This window comes from Bufo gargarizans, chromosome 2 (assembly GCF_014858855.1).
Source record: "Bufo gargarizans isolate SCDJY-AF-19 chromosome 2, ASM1485885v1, whole genome shotgun sequence".
Classification (NCBI taxonomy): domain Eukaryota; kingdom Metazoa; phylum Chordata; class Amphibia; order Anura; family Bufonidae; genus Bufo; species Bufo gargarizans.
This window is the reverse complement of record NC_058081.1, coordinates 341,894,968-341,921,815: the sequence shown is the minus strand read 5'-3', so window position 1 is coordinate 341,921,815 and position 26,848 is coordinate 341,894,968. Positions and strand designations below refer to the sequence as shown.

The window sequence follows — 26,848 nt, the reverse complement described above, 5'->3', positions numbered from 1 at the left end:
GAGCGGCATCCTCAAACGGCAGGGCAGTTTTTTGTTAACTTTCGACACCTGCACGTCTATTTTAGGGGGGCTTGTCAAACAATTTAGACTGAGAAGGGCCGAATAATAGTCGATTTTTAAATTCCTTGGATACTCCAAGTCGTTTTTCTGGTTCCGACCACTCTTCCAAAATCATCTCTCTAATATGTTTGTTTATGGGGAAGACTTTGGATTTCTTTACCCTGTGTCGCCTGAACATTTCATCCTGAATGGATAAGGACCTAGGGGCTTCTTCAATCCCCATTGTCGCTCTGACTGCTTTTAATAATTCACCCATTTCTTCTGAGGGAAAAAATAAATAAATATATATATATATATATATATATATATATATATTCTATTACTTTCATAGATTTCTCCTTCAGAAAGAGAGAGCTCATCCTCCCATTGCATGGAAGATGAAGCTTTATCGTCAGCGTCATTAGATCCTGAGGTAATGATCTTGGAACACGGACGCTCGCGAGAGGGCTCTCCATGGGAATCAGATGGAGCAGCTCTAGCGGCCCTAAGTTCTTCCTGAACCACAGATCTGCTATTATCCATAAGAGAGGATTGTTCCTGCTGGATCACATCAGAATTCCACTCTTTACAAAGCTTCTTTCCATATTCATCAGGCAATCTTTTAGCACAAGAGATGCAGCGAGGTTTTTTTTTTTAACCTTTTTTTGAGCCTCTTTAGCCTGAAAATAAATAAATATGGAATAGAGGCATCAGAAAATATGCCTAGCAGAAAAATTCAGTACCATCAAAAGCGGACCCCCAGAGGGATACTTACAGGAGGCAGAGAGGGAGCATCAGGCTCCATAATAGTTTGCAATTCGGGACCTGACATATTCTGGAAGTAGAACCGCAATTACAGTACTCAGACCTCAGATCAGCGTTCCATGGCCGTCCCGCCTTTTATTCAAACTGCTCTGCCTTCTGTGCTTTACTTCCGGGTTGCGTCACATGACAGAACCCGGAAGGGACGTCACAGACGTCTGTGTGCGCACACGCCGGCCGCTACCAGCCCGACCCACAGGGGAGGAGGAAGTTTGTGGCCCGGGAGCAGACTCCAGACCAGCCGGAGCGAGCCCTCCCGATACCACCACCACCCCCCCCCCCCTCCCAGCCCAGCATAAGCACGCGGCCGCTGGCAGACTGGGGAAGCTCCAATCAGCTTCAGGTAACCAGGAGACCAGAAGAAAGCATCTTCATCTCCCTGCCCGTCCGCAGGGAGACTCTTCTGACCCTGGCCACAGTGGGGACAGGAACACTGAGGTGTGGTGGGAGGGGGCAATTTAACCTCCTGTTTCCTGCCCCCACAGAGGTCATGGGTCAATCTCCTTGTGGCAGTCATGGTGATGATATTGGGGGGGGGGGGGGGGGGGCATACAAGTGTGGTATTGTTGTAATAGTACTGACTTGCCGCACAAAGGGACGGTGCTCAGAGATGGCAGGAGATACTTGTCTCCAAACACCCCAGCAGCTATCCTAAGATGGTGCTCTGCCCCTTGCATCATGATGAGGCCACGTGGTGTACACTGCAGACTTCTGTGTAAAACCACAGCCAGAATTACATATAAGCACAGATGATCAGAGAGCTGGGCAGCTGCACACATCCTGGGAAGAACAGAAAAATTCCCTGTAGAGAACTGTACAAAGGCGATTTATTGTGACAGCGTAAATACATGATGAATATTGCACTTATGAACCACTTCAACTGTAATGAAAAAATAAAAAACTAATTGTAAAACGTCCCACAAGCTGTGTATTAACTTACTTTTAAAACAGGGGCATAAAATAAATGATATTGTAAGCAGTCATACATAGAAACAACTTCTGCATAGTCTTACACACAGGCATACCAGTCCCTTCACTATAGAGGATATAAAGCCTACTGAGATATGAATGCAATATACAGTTACTGCCCTCAATTAGCAGCAATAGAGCGCTCTTTCAGAGTCCATTAGCAGCAGATAAAATTCAGTATTTGGTACCAAACGCAATTGTTTTGAGTACAGGTGATCGTCGAGCTCGCAGCACCCGGCTATAGGGACCGTTCTCCGCTAGTGCTTTTTGTCCAGGAGTCCTGGACAGGAGGTTGCGGAAAAAAGGTCGTTTTTCTGAACTCTGGTTCGGTTGTAGATTCTCATTATTCACCATGCGTTTAAGGCCAGAAGATGTTCCTTGTAGTCTTTGCACAGTGTTGTACTGCTCGGCAATGCAAATTGCTTTCTTCCTCAGATCCATCTTCACCAGAACCATGTTGTTTTGCAGTTCTGCTAGAGTCTTTTCCTAACAAAATGTACAATTTGTGTTAGAATATAACAATGGCTCTGTTTTTAACGCCTAAATAACTAGGCATTTAATAAACTCAACTGTCAGCATTTAACATGCTCTGCAAAACTCTGGTGGTCTGATAAGACTGTATCTTCTCACAAGAGGGCATAAAAGTGCTTGCCCCTCTGCCCTATAAAAAGTCCCGCAGATGCACCTATTGGGTAGGGTGCATCTTGATAAGGGATAACTCACTGCTAGACATGTACTCAGACATTTTGCCCAGTTGACAGAGAGGGGGCGCATCATTGGACTGGGCACCAATTTCATACCATCCAGGTCATAGTTATGAGGTGTTGAGAGCAGTGGTTATGATATTCACCATGTGTGCCCTAAGCTCCAGACAGCCCACCAGTGGAAAGGGTTGATCTGCAAACAAGCTTAAGCAGCTCCCACAGTGTTGTTACCCACAATCCAGAGACTGTTGGCACACATTCCCGTCTCTGCCCAAACCATTTCCAGGTCTTAGAAGGAAAATTTTATATGTCATGGTGCTAATTATGTGTGTCCTATGATTGACAGTCAGCCACTGTCACCTTCATCTGCACATCTGCAGTGGTGTCATGAACAAGAAACCTTGACTGCTGTGGACTGGAATCGTATTGACCTTCGTAACAAATCCAGGTTATGTTTGAGTTCTAACTACTGTCAGGTTGGAGTATGGAGGCCTCGTGGGGAGCGCTTCAATCCTGCCTCTGCTGTGGAGTGACACACTGCCACAACTGCTGGTGTGATGTAGGAATATTTCTCCCCCCATCAATGATTATACAAAACAAACACGTGCAAACTAATATTGGGATAGTATAAGTCATATGGAAATAAATATATATCTATATCCTGTCATCGGGATTTTGTGTATGGAGGCTGAAGACATGGGTTGCTAGATGGCCGCTAGCACATCCCCAATACCCAGTCCCCCATAGCTCTGTGTGCTTTTATGGTAAAAAAAAATAAAAAAGATACATATGCAAATTTTTACACCATAAAAGCACACAGATCTATGGGGACTGGGTATTGCGGATGTGCTAGCAGCCATCTAGCAACACATGTCCTCATCTCTATACACAAAATCCCGGTGACAGGTTCCCTTTAAACATATGAGGTAAAGAAAGTTTTTGTTATCTTTCTTACAAAATTGTTAGATAGCTGGTATGGCCATATTACATTCTGAACGTGTTATTGCCCAGTTTTTCTCCTTGTATCTGTGGTTATACAGTAATATATCCTCCTCTATTATATCCAATTACAAGTAAGCAGAAAAGGAGTCAGATATGCATCAGATAGTTCAGTTACATTTTGGGAACCAAAACCATGCTGATCATATGTACAATAGACAGGACACCTATGGCACAAGTATGTATACAGGTCCTTCTAAAAAAAATTTTTAGCATACTGTGATAAAGTTCATTATTTTCTGTAATGTACTGAAACATTAGACTTTTATATTTTAGATTCATTACACACCAACTGAAGTAGTTCAAGCCTTTTATTGTTTTAATATTGATGATTTTGGCATACAGCTCATGAAAACCCAAATTTCCTATCTAAAAAAATTAGCATATCATGAAAAAGTTCTCTAAACTAGCTATTAACCTAATCATCTGAATCAACTAATTAACTCTAAACACGTGCAAAAGATTCCTGAGGCTTTTAAAAACTCCCAGCCTGGTTCATTACTCAAAACCGCAATCATGGGTAAGACTGCCGACCTGACTGCTGTCCAGAAGGCAATCATTGACACCCTCAAGCAAGAGGGTAAGACACAGAAAAAAATTCTGAACGAATAGGCTGTTCCCAGAGTGCTGTATCAAGGCACCTCAGTGGGAAGTCTGTGGGAAGGAAAAAGTGTGGCAGAAAACGCTGCACAACGAGAAGAGGTGACTGGACCCTGTGGACGACAGTTATGGAGAGGGGGATCTGTGGGTGGCGCTGTTATGGAGAGGGGGATCTGTGGGTGGCGCTGTTATGGAGAGGGGGATCTGTGCACTGTTATGGGCATAACAGTGCACAGATCCCTTTCCTCATAACAGTGCACAGACCCCCCCTTCCCATAGCAGTGCCATACACAGACCCCCCCTCCCCATAGCAGTGCCATAGACAGATCCTCCCCATAACAGCCCCGGCCCCGATGCTTATAAGTCGGACTAATCACGTCTGCATCTTTATTGTCGACGAATCCAGTTATCGAATAATCGCCGATTCGTTGCTATGCGGGCGGGCGGGCGCGCTGCATCTTTATTTTACCTTTTTACAATGACGCTCCTGTAACAGCCAGGCAGAGCGGACGGCGGTGTAACGTCACTCACTCACGTGACGCACCTGCTCCGCCCACCTCATGAATGAAGGAGGCGGAGCAGGCGTGTCACGTGAGTGAGTGACGTTACGCCACCGTCCGCTCTGCCTGGCTGTTACAGGAGCGTCATTGTAAAAAGGTAAAATAAAGATGCAGCGACCGCCCGCCCGCATAGCAACGAATCGGCGATTATTCGATAACTGGATTCGTCGACAACGAATCCAGTTATCGAATAATGAGATTTTTGTATAACTTACCAGTAAAATCTCTTTCTCGCTCTTTCCTTGGGGGACACAGAAGACCTTGGGTATAGCTCATCTCCATAGGAGGCGTGACACTAAGTGAAAACTGTTAAGCCCCTCCTCCACAGCTATACCCTCAGCCTGGAGAGAGAGACTGCCAGTTGCGTGTCCAAGCAGTGAGAAAAGGCAAAGTCCAACAAGGAACCAACAAGCCAACTACCCAACGGGTAACAAAAACTCGGAAAACGCACAGAGAAAAAACAATTAATGGGTGGGTGCTGTGTCCCCCAAGGAAAGAGCGAGAAAGAGATTTTACTGGTAAGTTATACAAAAATCTCATTTTCTCGCCCAGTTTCCTTGGGGGACACAGAAGACCTTGGGACGTTCAAAAGCAGTCCAAAAGGGGGAGGGACCACAGCACCAAGGCGAAGCACCCGAAAGGCATCAATGAACCGCCGCCTGTAAACCCAGGCGGGGTAAGGCAGCATCTGCCAAAGTCAGAGTATGCACCCTGTAGAACTCAGTAAGGCGTGCAAGGCAGACCTGTGGCCGCCGTGCCCAAATGCACGGCCGAAGCCCAATGCCTCCGGCCCAGGAGGCACCGACCGCTCTGGTGAAAGGAACGGCGACACCAAAGACAGAATCCTGCCCTAGGTGCGGTAACCTCAGCAATAGCCAATCTGATCAAGCGGAGGAAAACCACCCTGGAGTCTGCCAACCCTATGCACAGACCTCCTGGAAACCCAAGAGGCCGAACGACTGCAAGAGTCGGAGATCTCCAAGTAAAAAACGGCCAGGCCCAAACAACGTCCAAATAGGTGAGGTGTTGAAGCGAAGGCAACACCACCTTCAGAAGGAAGGAAGGAAGGAAGAAACGAGATGCAGAACAGCCCTGTCCTGGAAAAGACAGAAAGCTCGTAACAAAAAAAGGGGCCATGCCGGCACCCGTCAGAGACACGACTGATACGGAACACAACCGTACAGGACAGAAGGATAGAGAGAACTCCTGTAACGGCTCCAAGGGCAAGATTGGAGCGCCGAGAGCTCAGGATATAGTCCCCAGGGCGGTACCGAAGGACAGTACAGAGGAACCAAAGAGCCACTCCGAGGAAGAAGGTCTTGGCAGGCCCAGAGGGCCGGGAACGCTGGAAGAGGAAGAACAGCGCCGACACTTGACACCTCAACTAAAAGACAGAACCATGGGGAAAGAACTTCAGAGTGGGGAATGCACAGCTTCCCACAGAACCCCAGACAAAAAACCCTAAGTCTTACGACAGATCCTGGACGAGACACAGCCAGGAGTGGACAGCAGTGAACCCGCTGGAGTCGCCTGGCAAGCAGGCGAAAACCCAATGAGAACAGGCGCAGACCAGTAACACGGGCAGAAGGGTCGACAAAACTAGCCCCGTCGGCCCCGAACAACGTTGACCCGCATCCACCCGAATGGGGGAGCAGAAGGACAGATGGAAAGAACCCAAAGGATCCGCCAGATGCCAGGAGAAGGCAGGCTAAAGACCATGCTGATGTAACAACGTTGTACAGCCCCTGTGTGGGATCAAAGGACAATCTGAACCGAAAAGGTAGTCCCCCCAAGTTACCGAGAAGGTAAGTCTACATCAGGACCATCGTCTTAGAACGGGCCACGCAATCTGCACCCAGCGGGAGGACAGAACGCGGTAGACTCGGTAAATAAGCACACAGCTAATACAGCCAGCGCGAACAAGGGAGACAGTACGAGGCCAAAAGGAACACCGGAACCATCCACAGGAACAACCAGGCTCACCCCAGAGGGGAGGACAGTGAAAACACAGCCTCCGAAGTCTGGCGGGAAGCCACATCGGAGTGATCTGTATAGAGCGGGAGCCAAACAAAGCCGGCGAAAAGAGGCAGTCGAGACAGAGGCCGACATAACACCCTCCAACCGAAAGGAGGAGGAGTGGGCAACAGGGAAGCCATAAGACAGCTCAAAAACAGAACCCGCTACACTGTGAGACGCCCGGTCCACTGCCTCGCAGAAGGCGAATACCTTGAAGAACCCAAGGCGGAGGTCCTCCGGACCTGGGTAATCCAGCACCCAAGAGAAGTTGGGTGACCGTCCCGAGAAGAGCAGCCCGAACCCGGTAGCAGATCAGACAGAAGCGTAGAGGCGCCAAGAGGAAGGACTCATACCACACTGCATCCGAAGAGGAGGAAATTGCGGCAGGCAAGGGAACCGCAGTCCTGCCAGCGCCAATGAAGAATTCGAGAGGCGCCGCAGACAACAGCACTCTCGACCATGGGACCACTAGCGCAGGGAAGCAATGCTGCAGAAGGACGCAAAGGGCATGCATCTAGGACCCACGAACACTCCCTGGAATGAAAGGCCAACTAAATGAATGAGCACCACCCAGCTCGATGCAGCAGAGAGAAATAGAGCCTGTCCGGTCAAGAGGACAGAATGAACTCCCTAGGGACGAGTGCAAGGCTGGCGGCAAGCATCGGCTCCCAAGAAACAAAGGTATGCCGCAGGAAGCAGGTGAGGCATACGAACGAGCAGCCCCGCAAGCAGCGAGAAGGCCAACCCACCTAGAAAAAAGGGGGGCTCGTCCCAGAGCGCCACAGCATGTACGGAATCGCAAAGTGCAACCTGAAAGGGAGTTATGCACAAAACCAGTATAGCATGCGATGGAACGCAACAGTCCACCCCGAAAGGGGGGAAATTGTACCTGGCCAACTACAGTTGGCAAGAGTGCAAAGACCCGTCCCAAAAGGGAGTGATGCCTAAGGCCGAACCCACTTCAGAGAAGCAGGACATACCCTATAAACCAGCAGGAACGCAGGAGGTCCACCTAGTGAAAGGGGAACATGCACAGGGTATCCTAGCATTAAATGAGTGTGCAATAATACACCCAACACTGAACTCAGCGAGAGAGTAACTACTCTGCCAATGAATGGGGACATGTACAAGTCCAGCCCAGCCATATAAGGACAGCCGTGAATCCCATGAGCGTGCCAAATTCTGCCCTTGAAGTGAGAGGTGGTCACGCACAAGGCCAGCACCGTATCCAATGGAAGTGCAAGCGTTCCACCCATGATAGAGGGCCATTCTCATGGCCAGCAATGTATCCGGTGAGAGTGTAGCACACCGCCCAGAAAAAGGGGGGTAAAGCACATGGCCAGCATCTCCTCCAGGGAGAGTGCGAGCACACCGCCATGCATGGGAGTCATACACATGGCCAGCAACGTACTGGCGAGAGACAAACACAGTCACTAAGAACGCGTGCATGTCGCCTGAGGAAGGAAGGCATGCCCCTGGCTGGCAGCGAATCCAGCAAGAGTGCGTACACCGCCTACGGAAGAGGAGTCATGCCTATGGCCGACAGCGGATCCAGCGAGAGTGCAAGCACCCTGCCATGTATGGGGTACATGCACGTGGCCAGCAACGTACCTGCGAGGAAACACCCAAAGACAGAGGGATGTATGTATGCTGCCTGAGGGAAGGAGGCATACCCAAGGCCGGCAGGGAATCCAATGAGAGTGCAGCATACCGCCTAAGAAAAGGCTGGCAGCGCAACCAGTGAGAGTGCAGCACAATAACATAGTACATAAGTACATCATAGCACATCAGCGAGAGTGCAGCATAATAACATAGTACATAAGTACATCATAGCACATCAGCGAGAGTGCAGCATTCCGCCTATGGAAGGGGGTCGTGCACACAGCCAGTACCGTATCCGGTGAAAGTGCAGTATCCCGCCTAAAAAAGGGGGTCATGCACATGATCGGCAACAGATCCAGTGAGAGTGCTGCGTTCCGCCCAGGAAGGGGGTCACGCACATGGCCGGCAGCGAATCCAGTGAGTGCAGCGTTCCGCCCACGGAAGGGGGTCACGCACATGGCCGGCAGCGAATCCAGTGAGTGCAGCGTTCCGCCTATGGAAGGGGGTCGTGCACAAGGCCAGCACCGTATCCGGTGAAGGTGCAGCATTCCGCCTAAGAAGGGGGTCATGCACATGGTCAGCCAGGGAGAGTGCAGTAGCCCGCCTAGGAGGGGGGGGGATGCACATGGCAGGCACCATAACTGGAGAGATGATGAATGCTGCCTACAGAGGGCCGAATGCACTTGGCCAGCGCCGTATCCTGGAAGAGGCAAGAAAACCGCCTAAAAGGGGAAATGCCCTAGCAGCGACGCAGGCTGGGAGCGCAACACCATGCCGCCTGTGGAAAGGTCATGCAGACATGCAGCATTACTGATGAGGCTGCAGCGTCAAGCGCAGCCCAATAGAAATCATGATCTATTATTTTTATTTTATTTCATTATTTATTTTTTTTTTTTTATTATTATTATTTAAACTCAGCCTCTGAGGCTAAAGGGGAGCCACCATATAGGGGCCCTGAGAGACAGGAGAAAAAAGGGGGGCCAACTATACAGACCCAATTTTGGGAGCCGGCCTGCACCCAAAGGGTTAACAGGGATCCGGCCTGGAGGGCGGCGTGCGATCCCCTGGGGGCGGAGGAACCTCCAGGCGGGAAAATTCGCGCCTGGAGAAGTTCCTGCCCCCTCCACCAGAGACCGGAATATTGCGGCCTAGTAGGCCGCGAAGCCGGGGGCTAAATTGCGGCCCCCGGCCCGTCATACCGCCGGGGGCTAAATTGCGGCCCCCGGCCCGTCATACCGCCGGGACCTGCGGCGGAACGGCGCTTCAAACCGGCCGCGGGAGCCCACCCCGCGGGCCGGTCGGGATTGCGGCCCAGCAGGCCGAAGCCTGGGACCAAAGTAGCGGAGCCCCGCCGACCGCCACCTGCTGGGGCATAGCCCAATGCCGGCCGCGGGAGCCCACCCCGCCAGCCAGAAGAGACAGGGACTGGAATGGTGGCTCGCTGGCCGCGGGAGCCCACGCCGCCGGCCGGAAGTAAGGGGGCCTGGAATGGCGGACCGCCGCGGAGCCTAAAATCTTTTGCGGCGCCCGGCCGCACCGGAATATTAGTGCTGACCGGACCGGTGCCCGTGATGGGTCAGGGGCAGCAAGGCGCGGGCCCTGTGGCCCTGAAGCAGTGGCCGGTAAGAGGGAGGGGGACCCTGAGACCGGGTCTGTGAGGGTGGGAAGCCTGCCTAACCCCTACGTCAGGGGCAGCTAGGTGCGAACCTCTGCAGCTCCCCAGGCATTCTTCTTGCAGGAAGAAGGGTGCCAATGTCCTATGGGAGCAAAATGTCGCCCTGTGGCAGCCAGGGGCCAGCCTAGGGCTAGCAGGGACAAAAGGGTCCAGAGGCCCTGTCAGTATGGGGGTCAGGCACGCAGGAGACCGGGGTGGGGTGAGGGGGGGGGACGTAGGGCTGGAGAAGCCAATCTCTCACCATAGCCGTCTTCACCCTCTGTCCGTTCCAGCAGGGTCGCCCCTTCAGCTACTGGCACCGTAGTGGCAGGACGCTGGAAGAGGGGCTTGGCGTGCGGGCGACCCTTGTGCTGGCGGGATGTAGGGGAGCTGGGCTGCCCTGATCCACCTTGCCTTCTGTGGGGGAGGCAGCAGTGCGGATGACCGGCACTGGCGCAGCTCGACCCCGGGAGAAACAGAGAGGTCTAGTGCGTCTCTGTTGTCCCTGATGTTCTGGAACAAAAAGAAAAGAAAAAAGTAAAAATCAAAAATTAAAACAAGGAGAAAAGAGCCCTGCAGAGCAGGGAGTGTCTTGCCTCCTTGGACACTAAGCAAAAACTGGCAGTCTCTCTCTCCAGGCTGAGGGTATAGCTGTGGAGGAGGGGCTTAACAGTTTTCACTTAGTGTCACGCCTCCTATGGAGATGAGCTATACCCAAGGTCTTCTGTGTCCCCCAAGGAAACTGGGCGAGAAATAATCTATTACATCGATTAATCGTTGCAGCCCTACTTCCATCTGCTGAAAAGCTTTATGGAGATGAAGACTTCATTTTTCAGCACGACCTGGCACCTGCTCACAGTGCCAAAACCACTGGTAAATTGTTTACTGACCATGGTATTACTGTGCTCAATTGGCCTGCCAACTCTCCTGACCTGAACCCCATAGAGAATCTGTGGGATATTGGGAAGAGAAAGTTGAGACGCAAGACCTAACACTCTGGATGAGCTTAAGGCCGCTATCGAAGCATCCTGGGCCTCCATAACACCTCAGCAGTGCCACAGGCTGATTGCCTCCATGCCACGCCGCATTGAAGCAGTCATTTCTGCAAAAGGATTCCCGACCAAGTATTGAGTGCATAACTGAACATAATTATTTGAAGGTTGACTTTTTTTTGTATTAAAAACACTATTGGTCGGATGAAATATGCTAATTTTTTTAGATCGGAATTTTGGGTTTTCATGAGCTGTATGCCAAAATAATCAATATTAAAACAATAAAAGGCTTGAACTACTTCAGTTGGTGTGTAATGAATCTAAAATATATGAAAGTCTAATGTTTATCAGTACATTACAGAAAATAATGAACTTTATCACAATATGCTAATTTTTTTTGAAGGACCTGTATTCTCCAGGAACTTACTACCAACTTCAGCATGCAGTCATGTATACGTTCATTTACATGTTGGGTTAGGAAAACATACTACTATGTGAAATAAGTGCTTGCCATATACTGCTAAATATTTTGCAGATAGTTCAGCATTTCTAGACACATGGCTCAGACATATCTGAATAAGGATTTCAGAATCTGGACTACATAAGGACAGAAACCTACCTGTTTAGACAAAATCTCATCACAGCCAGCCAGGGCCTGTCTCATCCTCTCTCCTCCAGTTGTATGGCAGCATGCACGATCAACCTGCTGTAAGGAGGCCCCAAACTTCTGAATTTCTGTGCGCAACATTCTGATGTTCTATTGGGGAAAAGAGAAATACAAGATAATAGCTTTGAGATTATTCTTAGTAGGCACTACTATCCCACCACTAGAAGTCCTCCACCCACAGATCTACCCTAGGATTCTCACCCATTAAAAAGGAAGGGAGCAGGATTCTGTGAAAATGAAGGCAGGGATAGATACTACATCAGATTCTGGAGAGCAAGCAATTTGCTTTAAAAGTCAATCTGTCATGCAGATTTTTTTTGCATCAGTATTGTACTTAACAAATTAGAGCCCCCAGGTGTCTGAGGTAGAAGATATTTGCTTATTACTTTGTAAAAAATACAACCTTAAAAAGGGACTCTCTCACCTTAAAAATAATGTCACCTCTCCTGACATGTCCGTTTTAGTATATTGTTATTTCCCATGAAATAATTCTGAGCATCTCTTCTTATTCCTCTGTGTGGTACCATGCTTCTGCTATGCCTTTTAAAAATAGTTAAATAAGTTGACAACCAGGGTTTACCATTCTCGTTGTCAAGGGGGTAAGTGTCCCTACACAGTGTCACTGGCAGCACTGATTGGACAGTGTCAGAATGTGCAGGAAAACATCCCCAACTGGTAACACACAGGGCTCAATTTAGTCAAACTTGTAGTAGGAATAGCAGAGGCATACTAGTCATAAGAATGGATGCTCCAGAATTATCAGCTCATCTAGAAGGCAAGTACAGTAGTTGCTAAACAAATGTCAGGCACGGAGACAGGTCCTTTTATCTACAGGCAGCCAGTTTAAACAGCAGGAGGAGCTGAGAAAATGGACTAAAAACAGGAAGGGGGAAAAAAAAAAAAAAAAACACACAAACAGACTTAAATGAATAAAATTGCAAGTTTCAGTAAATCTTTTCCCACAAAACTTTACATCAATATGCTCAGATCCTCCTGCTCTGTAATATGCCAGCTGTGAATCAGACATCATATTCAAGGAGACAGGTTCCCGTTAAAGATTAACTGCTTTAACTAGTTTACAATTAGGAAAATTATATACAGAAAACAAGGGGCCCCATCATAATAGGTGTAATGCAAGAAAAGCAAGACAGGAAAGGACTGCAAAGCAACAGAATCATAGTTGCTCCCCAGAACCTTATGGTGAGTAAAAGGTGTAAGCAGACAATCAAGACGGTTACCCAAAGAGCTCTTGTGTGCTGAAAATCTGTGCACTTGTGACGAGAGCCCAGAAAATACTGTGGGAAAAGTAAAATATAGGAAACATTTACAGATATTTAAAAAGACTTTGATCCCCACAGATTGGGAATGACTAGTAAGCTAGCGAGTGAGAAGAGGTTCACATTCAGTCCAAAAGACCAAACATTACAATGTGTGGTGCACAGCCATACTGGCTAGACAACAGTTAAAGGGGGTTATCCCGGACATGATAATGACGACCTATCCTCAAGATAGGTCATCATTATCACATTGGCAGAGTTCAGAGTCCAGCCTCCCCAACCTTGAGCTGTGCCAGGGAGCCGCCTGCTCCCAGCAGCTCCTCAAGAAAAGCGCCGTACAGTATAGCAGCGGTCCTTGTTAGTGCAGCTCAGCCCCATTCACTTCTATGGGGCTGAGCTGCAACTAGGCTGTGTGACTGATGTGCAGTGACATCACATGGCCCAAGAAGAAGCCGCTGCGCTGATGGACCGCTGGTCTCCAGCAGCCACTAAGAGGCAGGTCCCGGGTGTCGGCCCCGGCCAATCTGATATTGATGTCCGATCCTGAGGATAGGGCAATATTTAGTCCTAGATAACCCCTTTAGCCAAATGAGAGCAAAGCTACAGGTTGCCACATCTGGGCAAATGAAGGGTTACATGAAATCAAAATGGCCTGCGCACACAGTCTCCTTTGTAGCGGCGGTGCAGTGCGATTACAATTGCTGTCCCATTCACTTGAAATCGCAATTACGCTGCACCGCCGCAACATAGGAGATGTCACACAGGTGATATTGAAGAGAAAGCTGCAATTACAACTGCTTCAAACTGCTGATTAGCAGTTGTGCCAAGAATGGGTCCCCAAGCCAATCTGATATTGATGACTTATCCTGAAGATAGGTCATCAATATTAAGCCACTGCACAAACCCTTTGAAGAGCTTGTCCCACAATGAAATACTAGTCCGTTAGATCAGTGTTCACTTGGATTGAAAATGAACTGAACTAAACCTCCCGTGTCTAGACACAGATATGCATTTATGGTCCACCCTCAGATGCTGAGGATAGGTCATCAGTATTAAGCCACTGCACAACCCCTTTAAAAGGGTTCTCCAGAATTAAGAAAGTGAAAATACCTAAATATTAATTATAAATTATTCCCAAATATCTTTCATTAGTTATAATGGCTCATTTTCTCTGGGGAGCAATCATTAGGTGAATTAAATAGACACCATCCTACTAGTACACACACAACCTGTCCTTATCACATAGCATGACACAGCCACACCTCCTCTGTGCTTCATGTCTCCTCATGAACTACAGACATTTAGGTTTTTTCATTTTCTTAATTCATGGAGAACCCCTTTAAGTAGCTGCTTCTTTAGTACTGATAGAAATGGCGTTGCCAGTTTTTTCACTAGGTGTTGATTCCTTACAGTCATTCACTCCTCTATAAAGTAGCAATGGGTCCATTCCAGCTATACAGGCAAAACCAGCAATTCAGACGACTGCATGCTTTTTATTGTCCAACAAAGGTAGTCACTAGCCAATTATATTGATCTGAATATAATATCTTACCATCTGTATACAACGCATTTGCCATTGTACACACACCGCCACCTTGAGGCAAGAATATCTACAGACTTACCTTTTGTCCATCTTCAATTTTCCGATCTACATCAGCTGTAAAAGTTCTGGTAGATGAAGGTGGTTCTTGAGCCGCTTTAAGTTTTAGTATTTCTGTAGTAGAAAAGTAATGATAAGCAGCCACTTCCCTACATAAAAAACTAAAAAACTCACTTCATAACGAGAGTACAGAATAGAGCACTGGACCACTCTTACGCACTCTGGATATTAACTTGTCAGCAGCACGGGGATGTGCTGTTGACAATATGCAAGCTGTATTGGGTGGGGGGAGGCAAATAATAGTACAAGTTCACCCTCATTCAGTTTACACTGGGCCATTTAGAGACAAGCTCCGACCGGCTTGTATATTTTCAAATCAGTGCAAGTCTCTTGAAAGCTTGGTAAGTGCTCAGATATTTTATTTTTTCACTTTTGTCCAACGCTATACCAATTATTGGTTGGCTTAAAAGAGAACCTATTAACTTTATGCTGCCCATACTAACGGCAGTATAAAGTATTTATACAATTAGACAGCACTCGGTTGTATCGATGTGCTGATTAGTGAATAAAAATAAAAAAAACCCTAAACAAAACAGGCAAGTAAATACATAACGATATATTCATGAATTCCTGCTGATGACTGACAGTCTTCTACCTAGTTTTCTCCCTTTCTCTCTAGGAGAGAACTGTCAATCAGCAGACGGACGGGGAGAGCAAGAGATTATGAATAGCCATGACTCTTCTCGGGTAGATTTGACTCTTTTCAAGGCCTGGGCTGCAATGGTTATAATGCTGGTTCTCAGCAACCACTTACTTTTAGCTCATGAGTGACACACCGCTGAAATCAGCATTTCTGTCACTATTTTATGCTGCCCTCAGTGAAGGTCAGCATAAAGTTGATGACAGGTTCCCTTTAAGGGAGCACTCACACAACCATATCCGTTTTGCGATCCACAAAGCAAAAAACACAGATACCAGCCAGGTGTGTTCCGCATTTTGCAGATCAGCACATAGCACCCTTTATGTGAAACCCTAGTTGCACCAAATTGCGCCACTTTTTAGACACATTGGTATTTCTGGGCCAGTATTTCTGCTATTAAATATGTATTAGTGTAAAAAGTTAAAAAGGGGTTCTGCAGGTTTTAAAATCCTCTGGATAGATCAGCATCAGATTAGCAAGGGTCCGATACCCGGGATCCCTGCCGATCAGCTGTTCTCGGTTTCCCTCAGGCCCAGGTGCGGCTAAGCTCTGTTCACTTGAATGGAGCTTAGCCGCGCCCAGGCCAGTGATACTAGTTGTGACGTCGCTGGGCCTGCAGTAAACAGCGAGAAGGCCGCAGCGCCACTGCCTTCTCAGACAGCTGATCGGCAGGGGTCCCGGGTGTCAGACCCCCATTGATCAGAGGCTGATGATCTATCCAGAGGATATTTCATCAGTTTAAATGAACTGCAGAACCCATTTAGGCGAATACAAAGCCACATCTTGTGAGCCAAGAATGCAGAAAAATGGGATTCCATCCTTACCCTCATTCTTTGAGCGCAATTCATCTTTTAATTCCAACATTTCCTGCTTGAGTCGGTTCAAATCAGAGTGTTCACTGCTTGCTATACGCTTAGACCTACGGAGAGTAGTGGTTTCCTTTTTGCTCATGCTGGTATCTAATGGTATAGAAGTGGTTTGGTTAGCAGCTTCTTCCAGAGCAACCTCCAGTTCCTGAATTCGTTGATCTCGTTCCTAAATAAATAAATTTGATAATGGTTTGCATGAAGTTGTAATACAGCGATAAGCTTCTGAGCTTTCAATGGCATTCCTATCTCATAAAGGGGATATGCAACCAATTTAGAATTCAGCAATGCAGCCCCTTCAATCGTTCTTTTCACAACACTAAATCTGCACTGTGGCCACTTAATTCTCAGGATCATGGGGGGGGGGGGGGGGGGGGGGGGGGAAAGAGGGTCCCAAATGCCCAGACTCCCAACGATTATAAAAGTTATGGCATATCCCAATTATATGCCACCACTTTACAATATGTGAACAACCTTTAAGAACATTAAAAGGGAACCTGTCACCGGGATTTTGTGCATAGAGCTGAGGACATGGGCTGCTAGATGGCCGCTAGCACATCTGCAATACCCAGTCCCCATCGCTCTCTGTGCTTTTATTGTGTGTAAAAACTCATCTCAGGTTCATTTGCATATGTAAAAAAAAAATATATATATATATATATACACACAATAAAAGCACAGAGAGCGATGGGGACTGGGTATTGCAGATGTGCCAGCGGCCATCTAGCAGCCCATGTCCTCAGCTCTATGCACAAAATCCTGGTGAAAGGTTCCCTTTAATGTTGCCATCTCAGAAAACTGACTAATTTTTAAAATATATATGAAAAAACATACAGAGCGTATTGTTCTAGTGATGAGAGCTATAGGTTCCCATTTTATGGCCAATTACCCAAATGTTCGAATACAACCACACTAAAACAACATAACTTCCTCATATCGTCAGCAAGGACACCATAGAAAAAGTTATGGGTGCCCTAACTCTCAGGCTCTCTCTCATCCTAATTTTCTGTCTCCCAACACTGTACTAGGAAAGACAGACTTATATCCAAACTGAAACTAATTCAAAGTATTTTACATACCGCTTTATTTTTTTTTATTTTTATTTTTTTGGGAAAATCTACGTAAACAATATCTGGCATGGGGGAGGGGTAACTCCCCACCCCCCACAATTTTGCATCAATTTAAACAACCCAATACTGTACCGCACCTCCAGCTCTCGCATGTAATAGTTTGTAAGTGATTCCTTCAGGTTTTCCAGTCTACCCTCATGCATCTCCTCCAGCAATTCTCGCTCATCCTCCATGGTTTCACTACAGAGGAATAAAGAGACTTTGGACACTGGACAAATATAACCCTGCTATCGAGAGAGAGAGTGTATTGACATTACAGTATGGTTTGGAATGGCAACTCTTAGGAAGTAGCAAAACAGCTAGATACATCATTGTTCGCAAGGTTTCAGAATTTGACATTTATAAGAAGTTGTGATAGGTGCTGCAGATAAGTATTGCAGGACCAGCTACACCCCTCTCATAATTGGTTCTTACCAATGGGGGGGCGGAGCCATCAGGCCAAAATTAGTTATGTCACCAAGTGGTTAAAGGGTGTCTGTCACCTCCATATGGCCATATACAGTGCCCTATAGCACACTTATACATGAATGTAATGGTTCCTTTGTCTTTACACTTGCAGAAGCTGGAAAACAAATTTTGATTGATATGCAAATGAGAACTCGCAAGTGCCCAGGGGCGGCGTTCACTGTGTTGGTGCCCAGGCTGCCTGGCCTTTTGCCATTGTTCCCCAGCCTCTGCATATGCCCGCCCTCCTATTACCTTGCATCATCTTACGGTCCGGCTGAGATCCCGCGCACTGCCTCCGGGCCAGAGCATGCTCACTGCGATGCCAATTGTTGGCACGGCATCGCTTTAACTACTGCGCATGCTCCAGGAAACGGCGCAAAACCAGCGGCAATGTGGAGTTTGCCGGCGCATGCGCAGTAGTTAAAGCGATGCAGTGCCCACAATGGGAATCTAAGTGCGCATGCTCCGGCCTGGCGAGGCAGTGCACAGTCACAGGATCTCGGCCGGACCGAAGGATGATGCAAGGGAATAGGAGGGCGGGCATATGCAGAGGCTGGGGAACAATGAGGGAAAAAAAAAAAGGCAGAGCAGCCTGGGCATCAAACACAGCGAGAGCTCATTTGCATATCAAATTTCGTTTTTCCAGCTTCTGCAAGTGTAAAGACAAAAAAGGTACCATAACATTCATGTATAGATGTGTTATAGGACAATGTAAGCACTGTATATGGCCATATGGAGGTGACAGGCTCCCTTTAAATTCACTTCAGTCACCCGAGTTGTGCACCAACTATATTCAAAAATCACAAGAAGGCCCCTTTCACACTAGCGAGTTTTCCGCACGGGTGCAATGCATAATGTGAACGCATTGCGTCCGGACCCATTTATTTCAATTGGTCTGTGTACATGAGCGTTGTGTGAAAAAGGAGATTTTTGTATAACTTACCAGTTAAATCTCTTTCTCGCTCTTCCTTGGGGGACACAGACCTTGGGTATAGCTCAGCTCCCTAGGAGGCGTGACACTAAGTAAAACTGTTAAGCCCCTCCTCCATCAGCTATACCCTCAGCCTGGAGATAGAGGCTACCAGTTGCGTGTCCAAGTAGTGAAAGGAAACAACCAACAATGCAAACAACAGCCAACAACCCAACGGGGCGCCAGCCAAAACCCTAGAACCAAACACAGAAGGGTGGGTGCTGTGTCCCCCAAGGAAGAGCGAGAAAGAGATTTAACTGGTAAGTTATACAAAAATCTCCTTTTCTCGCCCATTTTCCTTGGGGGACACAGACCTTGGGACGTTCAAGAGCAGTCCAAGAAGGGAGGGACCATAACCCAAGGCGGACCACCGGAGCATCAGGAAACCGCAGCCTGCAAGACCAGGCGGCCCAAAGCAGCATCCGCCGACGCGTGCGTATGCACCCTATAGAACCTGGTGAAAGTGTGCAAAGAGGACCAAGTGGCCGCTTTGCACAACTGCTCAGCCGAGGCTCGATGCCTCTGCGCCCAGGAAGCCCCGACTGCTCTGGTGGAATGAGCAGTGACGCCGAAAGGCGGAGCCCTACCCTTGGCTCGATAAGCCTCAGACACCGCCAGTTTAATGAACCGGGCAATGGCCACCTTGGAGACCGCCAAACCCTTGCGCGAACCCTCCGGGACCACAAACAGGGAATCCGTGCGCCGGAAGGATCCGGTGACCTCCAAGTAAATCCTCAATGCCCTGACCACATCCAGACGGTGCAGTTCCCGTTCTCTGGAGTGGGAAGGAGAGGGACAGAGCGACGGAAGGACGATGTCCTCATTGATGTGAAAGGCGGAGACCACCTTTGGCAGGAAAGCCGGGACTGGTCGGAGCACAACCTTATCCTGGTGGAAGATCAGGAAAGGTTCGGAACAAGAAAGAGCCGCCAACTCAGACACCCGCCGGAGAGACGTGACGGCCACAAGAAAGATGACCTTGCAGGACAGAAGGCGAAGGGAGACCTCCCGCAAGGGCTCGAAGGGGGCTGATTGAAGCGCCGAGAGCACCACATTCAGGTCCCAGGAAGGAACCGGAGGGCGATACGGTGGAACAGAGTGAGCCACCCCTTGCAAAAAGGTCTTAATCGGCCCCAGAGGGGCCAGGGGACGCTGGAGAAGAATAGACAGCGCCGAAATCTGTCCCTTCAGAGAACTGAGGCCCAGCCCCAGGTCCAGGCCCGACTGGAGGAAGGACAGGATCGTGGGAAGAGAAAACCGGAGAGGTGGGACGCTCCGGGACTCACAGAACCCCAGTTAGGACCTCCAAACCCGATAGTAGATCCTCGAAGATACGGGTTTACGAGCACGGATCATGGTGCGGACAACGTCCGCGGAGAAACCCCGTCGCGTTAAGACGGCGGTCTCAACAGCCACGTGGTCAAACGTAGCGAGCCTAAATGCTCGTGGAAGATCGGACCTTGAGAGAGAAGGTCCTCCCTGGAGGGCAGTGGCCACGGAACGTCTGCCAACAGCAACATTAGGTCGGCGTACCAGGACCGACGGGGCCAATCCGGGGCGATCAGAATCGCGGGAACGCCCTCTGCCGCGATCCTCCGAAGAACCCGTGGCAGGAGGGGAAGAGGAGGAAAGATGTACAGAAGGGAGAATTGGCACCACGGAAGGACAAGCGCGTCGGCGCCGTAAGCCTCTGGGTCCCGTGCCCTGGATACGTACAGGGGAACCTTGCGGTTGAATTTGGAGGCCATGAGGTCCACGTCGGGGCGACCCCAGCGAAGACAAAGGGCCTCGAACACCTCTGGGTGCAGGGACCATTCTCCCGGATCGATGGTGGACCGGCTGAGGAAATCTGCCGCCCAGTTGTCTACCCCCGGGATGTAAATCGCAGACAAGGCTGGCACGTGCGTCTCCGCCCAGAGGAGAATGAGGGACACCTCTTGCATCGCCGCAGCGCTGCGGGTGCCTCCCTGATGGTTTATGTACGCCACCGCCGTGGCATTGTCCGATTGGATCCGAACAGGGCGGCCCCTCAGTAGATGGGTCCAGTGTCTGAGGGACAAAAGAACTGCCCTCAGCTCCAGAATGTTGATCGGAAGTCTGGACTCCGATAGAGACCAAACGCCCTGGACGGATCGGGGAGGGAAAACCCCCCCCACCCCCGTAAGCTGGCGTCGGTGGTAATCACCAGCCAGTTCAGTGGAAGGAAGGACCTCCCCCTCAGAGGGAGATGCAACCACCAGTTGAGGGAAGCCCGAGCCAGGGGAGGCAGAAGGAAGGTCCTGTCCAGACTCCTCGGTGATTTGTCCCAGGCCGACAGAATCGCCCTCTGAAAGGTGCGGGAATGGAATTGTGCGAACGGCACTGCCTCGAAACAGGCAACCATCTTCCCCAGCAACCGCATGCCGGATCTGAGGGAAGGCCGGTGATGACGGAGAAGGCTGCGAACCGACCCGCGAAGGGCCAGACGCTTGTCCGACGGAAGACGGACCTCTGCCAGTTCCGTATCCAGGAGCATCCCCAGGAAGATCAGCCGTCTGGAGGGGGTAAGGGAAGACTTGGGGTGGTTGATAATCCAACCAAACCGCGTCAGGGTCTCCAGAGTGAGATCCACACTGCCGGATGCCTGTGAAAGGGAGGGTGCCTTGACCAAGATGTCGTCCAAGTACGGAAGAAGAAAAACACTTCTTGAACGTAGAAGGGCCAAGACAGGGGCCAGGACCTTGGTGAACACCCGAGGAGCCGTTGCTAGACCAAAGGGAAGGGCAACGAACTGGAAGTGATCGTCCCCCACCGCGAAGCGTAGGAAGCGGTGATGACATGGAGCAACCGGAACGTGGAGGTATGCATCCTGAACGTCGATGGAGGCCATGAAATCCCCCTTTTCCAGGGAGGCCACTGCGGACCGGAGAGACTCCATCCGGAATCTCTGCAGGCGGAGGAAGCAGTTCAGGCGCTTCAGGTCCAAGATCGGTCTCACCGAGCCTTCCTTTTTGGGGATCACGAAGAGGTTCGAGTAGAACCCCCTGAACCTTTCCGTCGGAGGCACCGGGGCGATGACACCCTTGTCCATGAGTGAGCGAACGGCCGCGAAGAAAGATGCCGCTCGTACGGGGTCCCGCGGAGGACGGGACCGGAAGAAACGGTCTGGCGGAATGGCCGCAAATTCGATCTTGTACCCGCAAGATACAATCTCGAGCGCCCATGCATCTGAGATGTGGTTCCGCCAAACGTTCCTGAAAAGGAGAAGGCGGCCCCCCACCCGGGTGGGTGGGGGCGCACCTTCAGGCAGAGGGCTGCTGGCCTGTGGTAGCCCGTGCAGGCTGGGTCTTGCGCCAGGTAGGTTGCGCCCGAAAAAACGGCTTCTTGCGTCTATCCTGGGTTGGGCCAGAGGAAGAAGAACCGGCCCCGGGTCTAGATCCGGAGGGCTTACGAAAGGACCGAAAACGGGACGAACCCGCGCGACCCCGTGGGGCGCCCTTTGGCCTGGACTGGGGAAGGAGAGTACTTTTCCCACCCGTGGCCTCTGATATAAGCTCGTCCAGGCGGGTCCCGAACAAGCGGGAACCCGTGAACGGTAGACCGGCCAAGGAGCGTTTGGAAGCGGCGTCCGCCGCCCAAACCTTCAGCCAGAGTTCCCTCCTGACAGAAACCGCCAGGGCAGAGGAACGGGCAATGAGGGCCCCCGCATCCAGGGAGGCCTCACAAATAAATTTTCCAGCCTGGATAATTAGCTGGGCTAAGGAACGGAGGTCCTGAACAGGAACGTCCGACCCCAACTCCTGCTCCAGCTGCAAACCCCATTCAGAGACCGCTTTGCCAACCCAGGCGGAGGCAAAAACCGGTCTAAGGGCTGAACCAGAGGCAGAAAATATTGCCTTGGAAAGGGATTCCGTCCGACGGTCCTCAGCGGACTGGAGGGAAGATCCGTCCTGTACAGGAATAGCAGTGCTTTTGGACAGGCGAGCCACAGGAGGATCCACCTTGGGCGGAGATGTCCAGGTGGTCACAGACTCCGCCGGAAAGGGATAACAAATGTCCAGCTTTTTTGGTGTAACAAAGCGGACGTTTGGTCGAGTCCAAGCCTTGGATACCACAGAAGAAAAATCTGCATGTATGGGAAAGACCTTGGAGGCCTGTCTGGGTCGGAGAAAGGACACGCCGGCCTGTTCAGAGCTGGGGGGGGTCATCGTGTATCTGAAAGGTATCGCGGATACTAGTGATAAGATGCCCCACCGCGGATGACAATTTTGACGGAAGCTCTGAGTCCATGTCCACATCCGAATCCGCCAGTTCTCCCTCAGAAGGCGTATCCCTTTGAGAGGATAGGCTTGACTGAGCTCGCACGCATGGCGGAGAGAGCGAAACATCAGGAGAAGATGTGCGCTCAACCCTTGAACGTTTCTGAGTACGCCGGGCCCTGGAAGATTCACTGGGAGGCAGGGAATCAGTGGGGGCGGCAGAAACGGCATTCCCAGCAGGTGCGACAGGGATTTCGGCAGTCTGCGGGAGAGGCGGTCTATCCACGAGACGGCCCACCACGTGTGTAAGGCTCTCCACCGCCAGAGACAGAGACCTAGCCCAGTCAGGGGGTTCAGAAACAACAGGGGGCACAGCAGAAAGCGGGCCCTGCACCGGGGCCTGACATGCAAGGCAATGCGGCTCAGATTGCCCACTTGGAAAAAGTGCCTTGCAGGCGGTACAGGCGTGGTACCAGGGTTTGGGGGCACCCGTGGGATCAGACATGCTGACAAGTGGTCGTACCTTGATACAGGGACAAGGGATTGCAGCGGCTATGACCAGTGGGGTTAGGAGAGGGTTAACAGCCCTACCAGTGCCTCAGAAGAACGTCAGGTCAGATCCCTAGGAGCGAAGGTCCAGATCAGCAGCCGCGAGGCAGCCAGAAAACCAGCGTGCGTCCCCAGCGATGCACCGGTGTCTCCCACGTGTCTCCACTTCAGTCCGGAGTGAGGAAGCGCGGCAAGCTTGAGCAGAGACGCGGGAACAAGCTCCGCCCCCTCCACGCTTGAATGTTTCATAACGAAACTCCGCCCCCATGACGCGCGCGAAAAAACACCCGCACCCCGTGCTGCCCGAGATTCCCAGGCATATGTTGTCAAAGAAGGGCCCGCAGGCCCCAAAAGCGCGGCGGTATAACCGGACGTCGGAAGGTAAGGTGGTCACCTGACCCCCGTCCCGCCGAACCGAACCGCCGATGCCGGGCCTAAGCCCCGCCCCCTCGATCACGGTACGGAGCGGGCGGCGGCGGGGAGGTAGTAAGAAGCAGGGGCTATCTTTTAAGCAGCGGGCGGCGGCGGGATGTGTAAGATCGGGAGGTACATGAAAAGCAGGCAGATGGGGAGATCCCACAGAGCGCTCTGAGAAGCGCAGGAAACGGCCGACCACGGGTGCCCCCCCCCCCCCGAACCCAGTGCAACAGGGACAGGGAATGGGCTGGAAAAGCCATCTTACCTGTCTTCACCCTCATTTCCTTCCAGCAGGGTCGCCCCTTCAGCCCCTGGCACCGCAGTGGCAGGAAGCTGGAAGAGGGGCTTGGCGTGCGGGCGACCCCCTAGCTGGCGGGATGTAGGGGAGCCGGTGCTGCCCAGATCCTCCTATTGCTTCAGTGGGGGAGGCAGCAGCGCAAATACGTTGGCACTGGTGCAGCTCAACCCCGGGAGAACAGAGAGGTCCAATGCGTCTCTGGTATCCCTAGGAAAAAACAAAAATAAAATAACAAAATTAGAGAAAAAATTAAAACAAGGAGAAAACAGCCCTGCAGTAGCAGGGGGTGTCTTGCCTCCTTGGACACTAAGCTAAAACTGGTAGCCTCTATCTCCAGGCTGAGGGTATAGCTGATGGAGGAGGGGCTTAACAGTTTTACTTAGTGTCACGCCTCCTAGGGAGCTGAGCTATACCCAAGGTCTGTGTCCCCCAAGGAAAATGGGCGAGAAAAAAAAATAAAAAAAAAAAATGCAGCATGTGCTATATTCAGCGTTTTTCAAACAGCCCTGGTCCTATAGAAGCTAATGGGGCTGCGTGAAAAACGCATCGCAACCAGAAGCAAGTGCGGATGCAATGCGTTTTTCACTGATTGTTTCTTAGAGATGTTGTTTGCAAACCTTCAGTTTATCACGCGCAAAAAAATAAAAAAAAATACACAACACACATTGGGAAAAACTGAATGCAATTGCACCCAAAACTGACTAAACTTGCTTGCAAAATGGTGCGAGTGTCACTGAACGCACCCAGAGCCAATCCGCCACACGCGTGAGCTTAAGGCAAAACCAGACAGGTTTACAGTTTTTAACCATCTGCAGTATGTGTTCTGTACATGTAGAAACATGTGTTTGGAAGGTAGGTTTGGTGCGTTGCAATCCAAATCAAACAAATGCCAAGATTGAGAATCAGAATTCAGAGTTTGTCAATGTTTCTTACCTGAACTGAGTCTTTTGCTGCTGCATGATTTCCATCATGTCATTACAGACTTCCTTCCTGATTCTTCCCTCCATGTCAAGATTTTCTTGACTTTTTTTAATCAGAAGTTGTTTCAGACTTTCAATAACCTGCAGCAGTTCCTGTGGAAACATAACCAAGGCTAAGCATAAAAATAAATAAAGTTTTTTACGGCGTAAAAACAAAAAACAGAAAACCCACTTCTCTGTTAAAGGTGGCGATATCCACTTCACTGCCGTCTTCCTCATCAGATCCCTCTTCGACATCTTCATCATCCGTATAACTGCGATTAGCCAGCACGCTACTCTCTTTAATGAGGGACTGAATAGTTGGAAGATTCACCTTCATTGGTGGTGCCTGGACTAACTGTAAAAAAATAAAAATATCTTAGATCTACAAGTCTTAATGTCAGCAACACAAATGGTTCCTGAACACTTTACTAAGTATCTATAGTCACTAAATAACCATTTTTGTCAGACCCATTCATTTCATTGGGCAATTATACTAGAAAATAAAGACCCATGCGATTTTATCTGCCCAAGTCAATAGTTTGCACACTGACCAGCGAGCCTCCCTACAGGTGTACACTTCTTGTTCTAGTGATCACATCTCAGCAGTCATTACATTATCAACAAAATTACAATGACAGTAAGCCCTCTATTACAGACCTGGAGGCAGATAACAGGATCCACCATTGATAATCGGTGATCACAGGTCAACTAACTCAATTGCCCTGCACAATGACCTATGCGCAGGCTATGCCTAGAACACTACAGGTCTGAACGTAGCACCATGTTCAAAGTGAGAGGGTTCCCTTTATGATCATTTACCTGGCTTGCAATAGAGGAGAACTTCATGGCATGTAGGGTCTCGTCATAGGTTGAAGCACATTGATTTATATTTACAATCATGCAAGATTTTCCCCTCCCGGTGAAGAATGTTTGAAAGACACGGGTTAATTTACTGTCCCTGAATGGGACCACATTCTGCCTCAGCCTAGGAGAAGAGAGCAGCACTGTGAGAAGCAGTTTTTTTTACTCTGAGTATGCAGTTCAACAATGTTACACAATAGTGAAAATCCCATTCACACTATAATGTTAGGAAATGCAGTGTTTGAGACCAGCACATAACATACATATGAACCAGAGAATAAAGAACGTACAGAATTAGTCAGCTTACTTGTTTTGCTGATTTTGTCTCAGTGCAGCGATGCAGCGGCCCAGAGTATGAAGAGATGTGTTAATATTTGTTGCTTCCTTTAGACGATCACCACTTCTCTGGTCTTTGCATCGTTCAGATCCAGCTAAATCACAGAAACTTAGTCTGTCAAAAAAACACAGCAGGAAAGGGAGGTTAAAAATCCAAGGCAGCACCAACAGTATAGAAAATCTGGAGTGCCTCCAGTCGTGACCAACCGTCAAAATATATAAAGAAACACGGCAGCACTTCCATAGGTGCAAAAATAAGTAAAGTGCTTTATTCACCCACGCAACGTTTCAGTCCTCTTTCTGGGACCATTCAAGTTTTTTTTTTCCCCCCCAACCAAAGAGAATAGATTTACGTTAACACACACCTACTTGCATTAAATGTGTAATGACCCAATTAAATTCATTGTACTTACTCACTAATCTTTGGAGTGAAATCATTATTGCCCTGCAAGTGGAGAATCCGAATAGAAAAGATGCTATGACTGAAAAGGGTGAGAACATAAAAGACAAAAATCAGGATGTTACCTTCTAGTATTTCTGTACTTGCCTACAAGATTGTCAAAAACACCCATA

At 49.5% G+C, this 26,848-nt stretch overlaps 1 protein-coding gene across 2 annotated transcripts in view; it reads right to left on the bottom strand.

Annotated features, from left to right (window-relative positions):
- Positions 1–1,671: 1,671 nt before the first annotated feature.
- The window catches only part of KIF20A (kinesin family member 20A), a 33,621-nt gene continuing 8,444 nt past the window's right edge, over positions 1,672–26,848 (bottom strand). Inside the window, exons 10-20 of one of the 2 annotated variants that reach the window (XM_044280622.1) lie at positions 26,689–26,757; positions 26,247–26,390; positions 25,898–26,063; positions 25,269–25,433; positions 25,050–25,189; positions 17,275–17,377; positions 16,026–16,236; positions 14,524–14,615; positions 12,863–12,919; positions 11,577–11,714; positions 1,672–2,316 (exon numbers count right to left, since the gene is read on the bottom strand). In XM_044280622.1, the coding sequence (XP_044136557.1) occupies positions 2,005–2,316; positions 11,577–11,714; positions 12,863–12,919; positions 14,524–14,615; positions 16,026–16,236; positions 17,275–17,377; positions 25,050–25,189; positions 25,269–25,433; positions 25,898–26,063; positions 26,247–26,390; positions 26,689–26,757 (1,597 nt within the window). In that variant the 3' untranslated portion in view covers positions 1,672–2,004. The remainder of the gene's footprint in view (positions 2,317–11,576; positions 11,715–12,862; positions 12,920–14,523; positions 14,616–16,025; positions 16,237–17,274; positions 17,378–25,049; positions 25,190–25,268; positions 25,434–25,897; positions 26,064–26,246; positions 26,391–26,688; positions 26,758–26,848) is intronic. The other variant, XM_044280623.1, reaches the window with a different exon arrangement.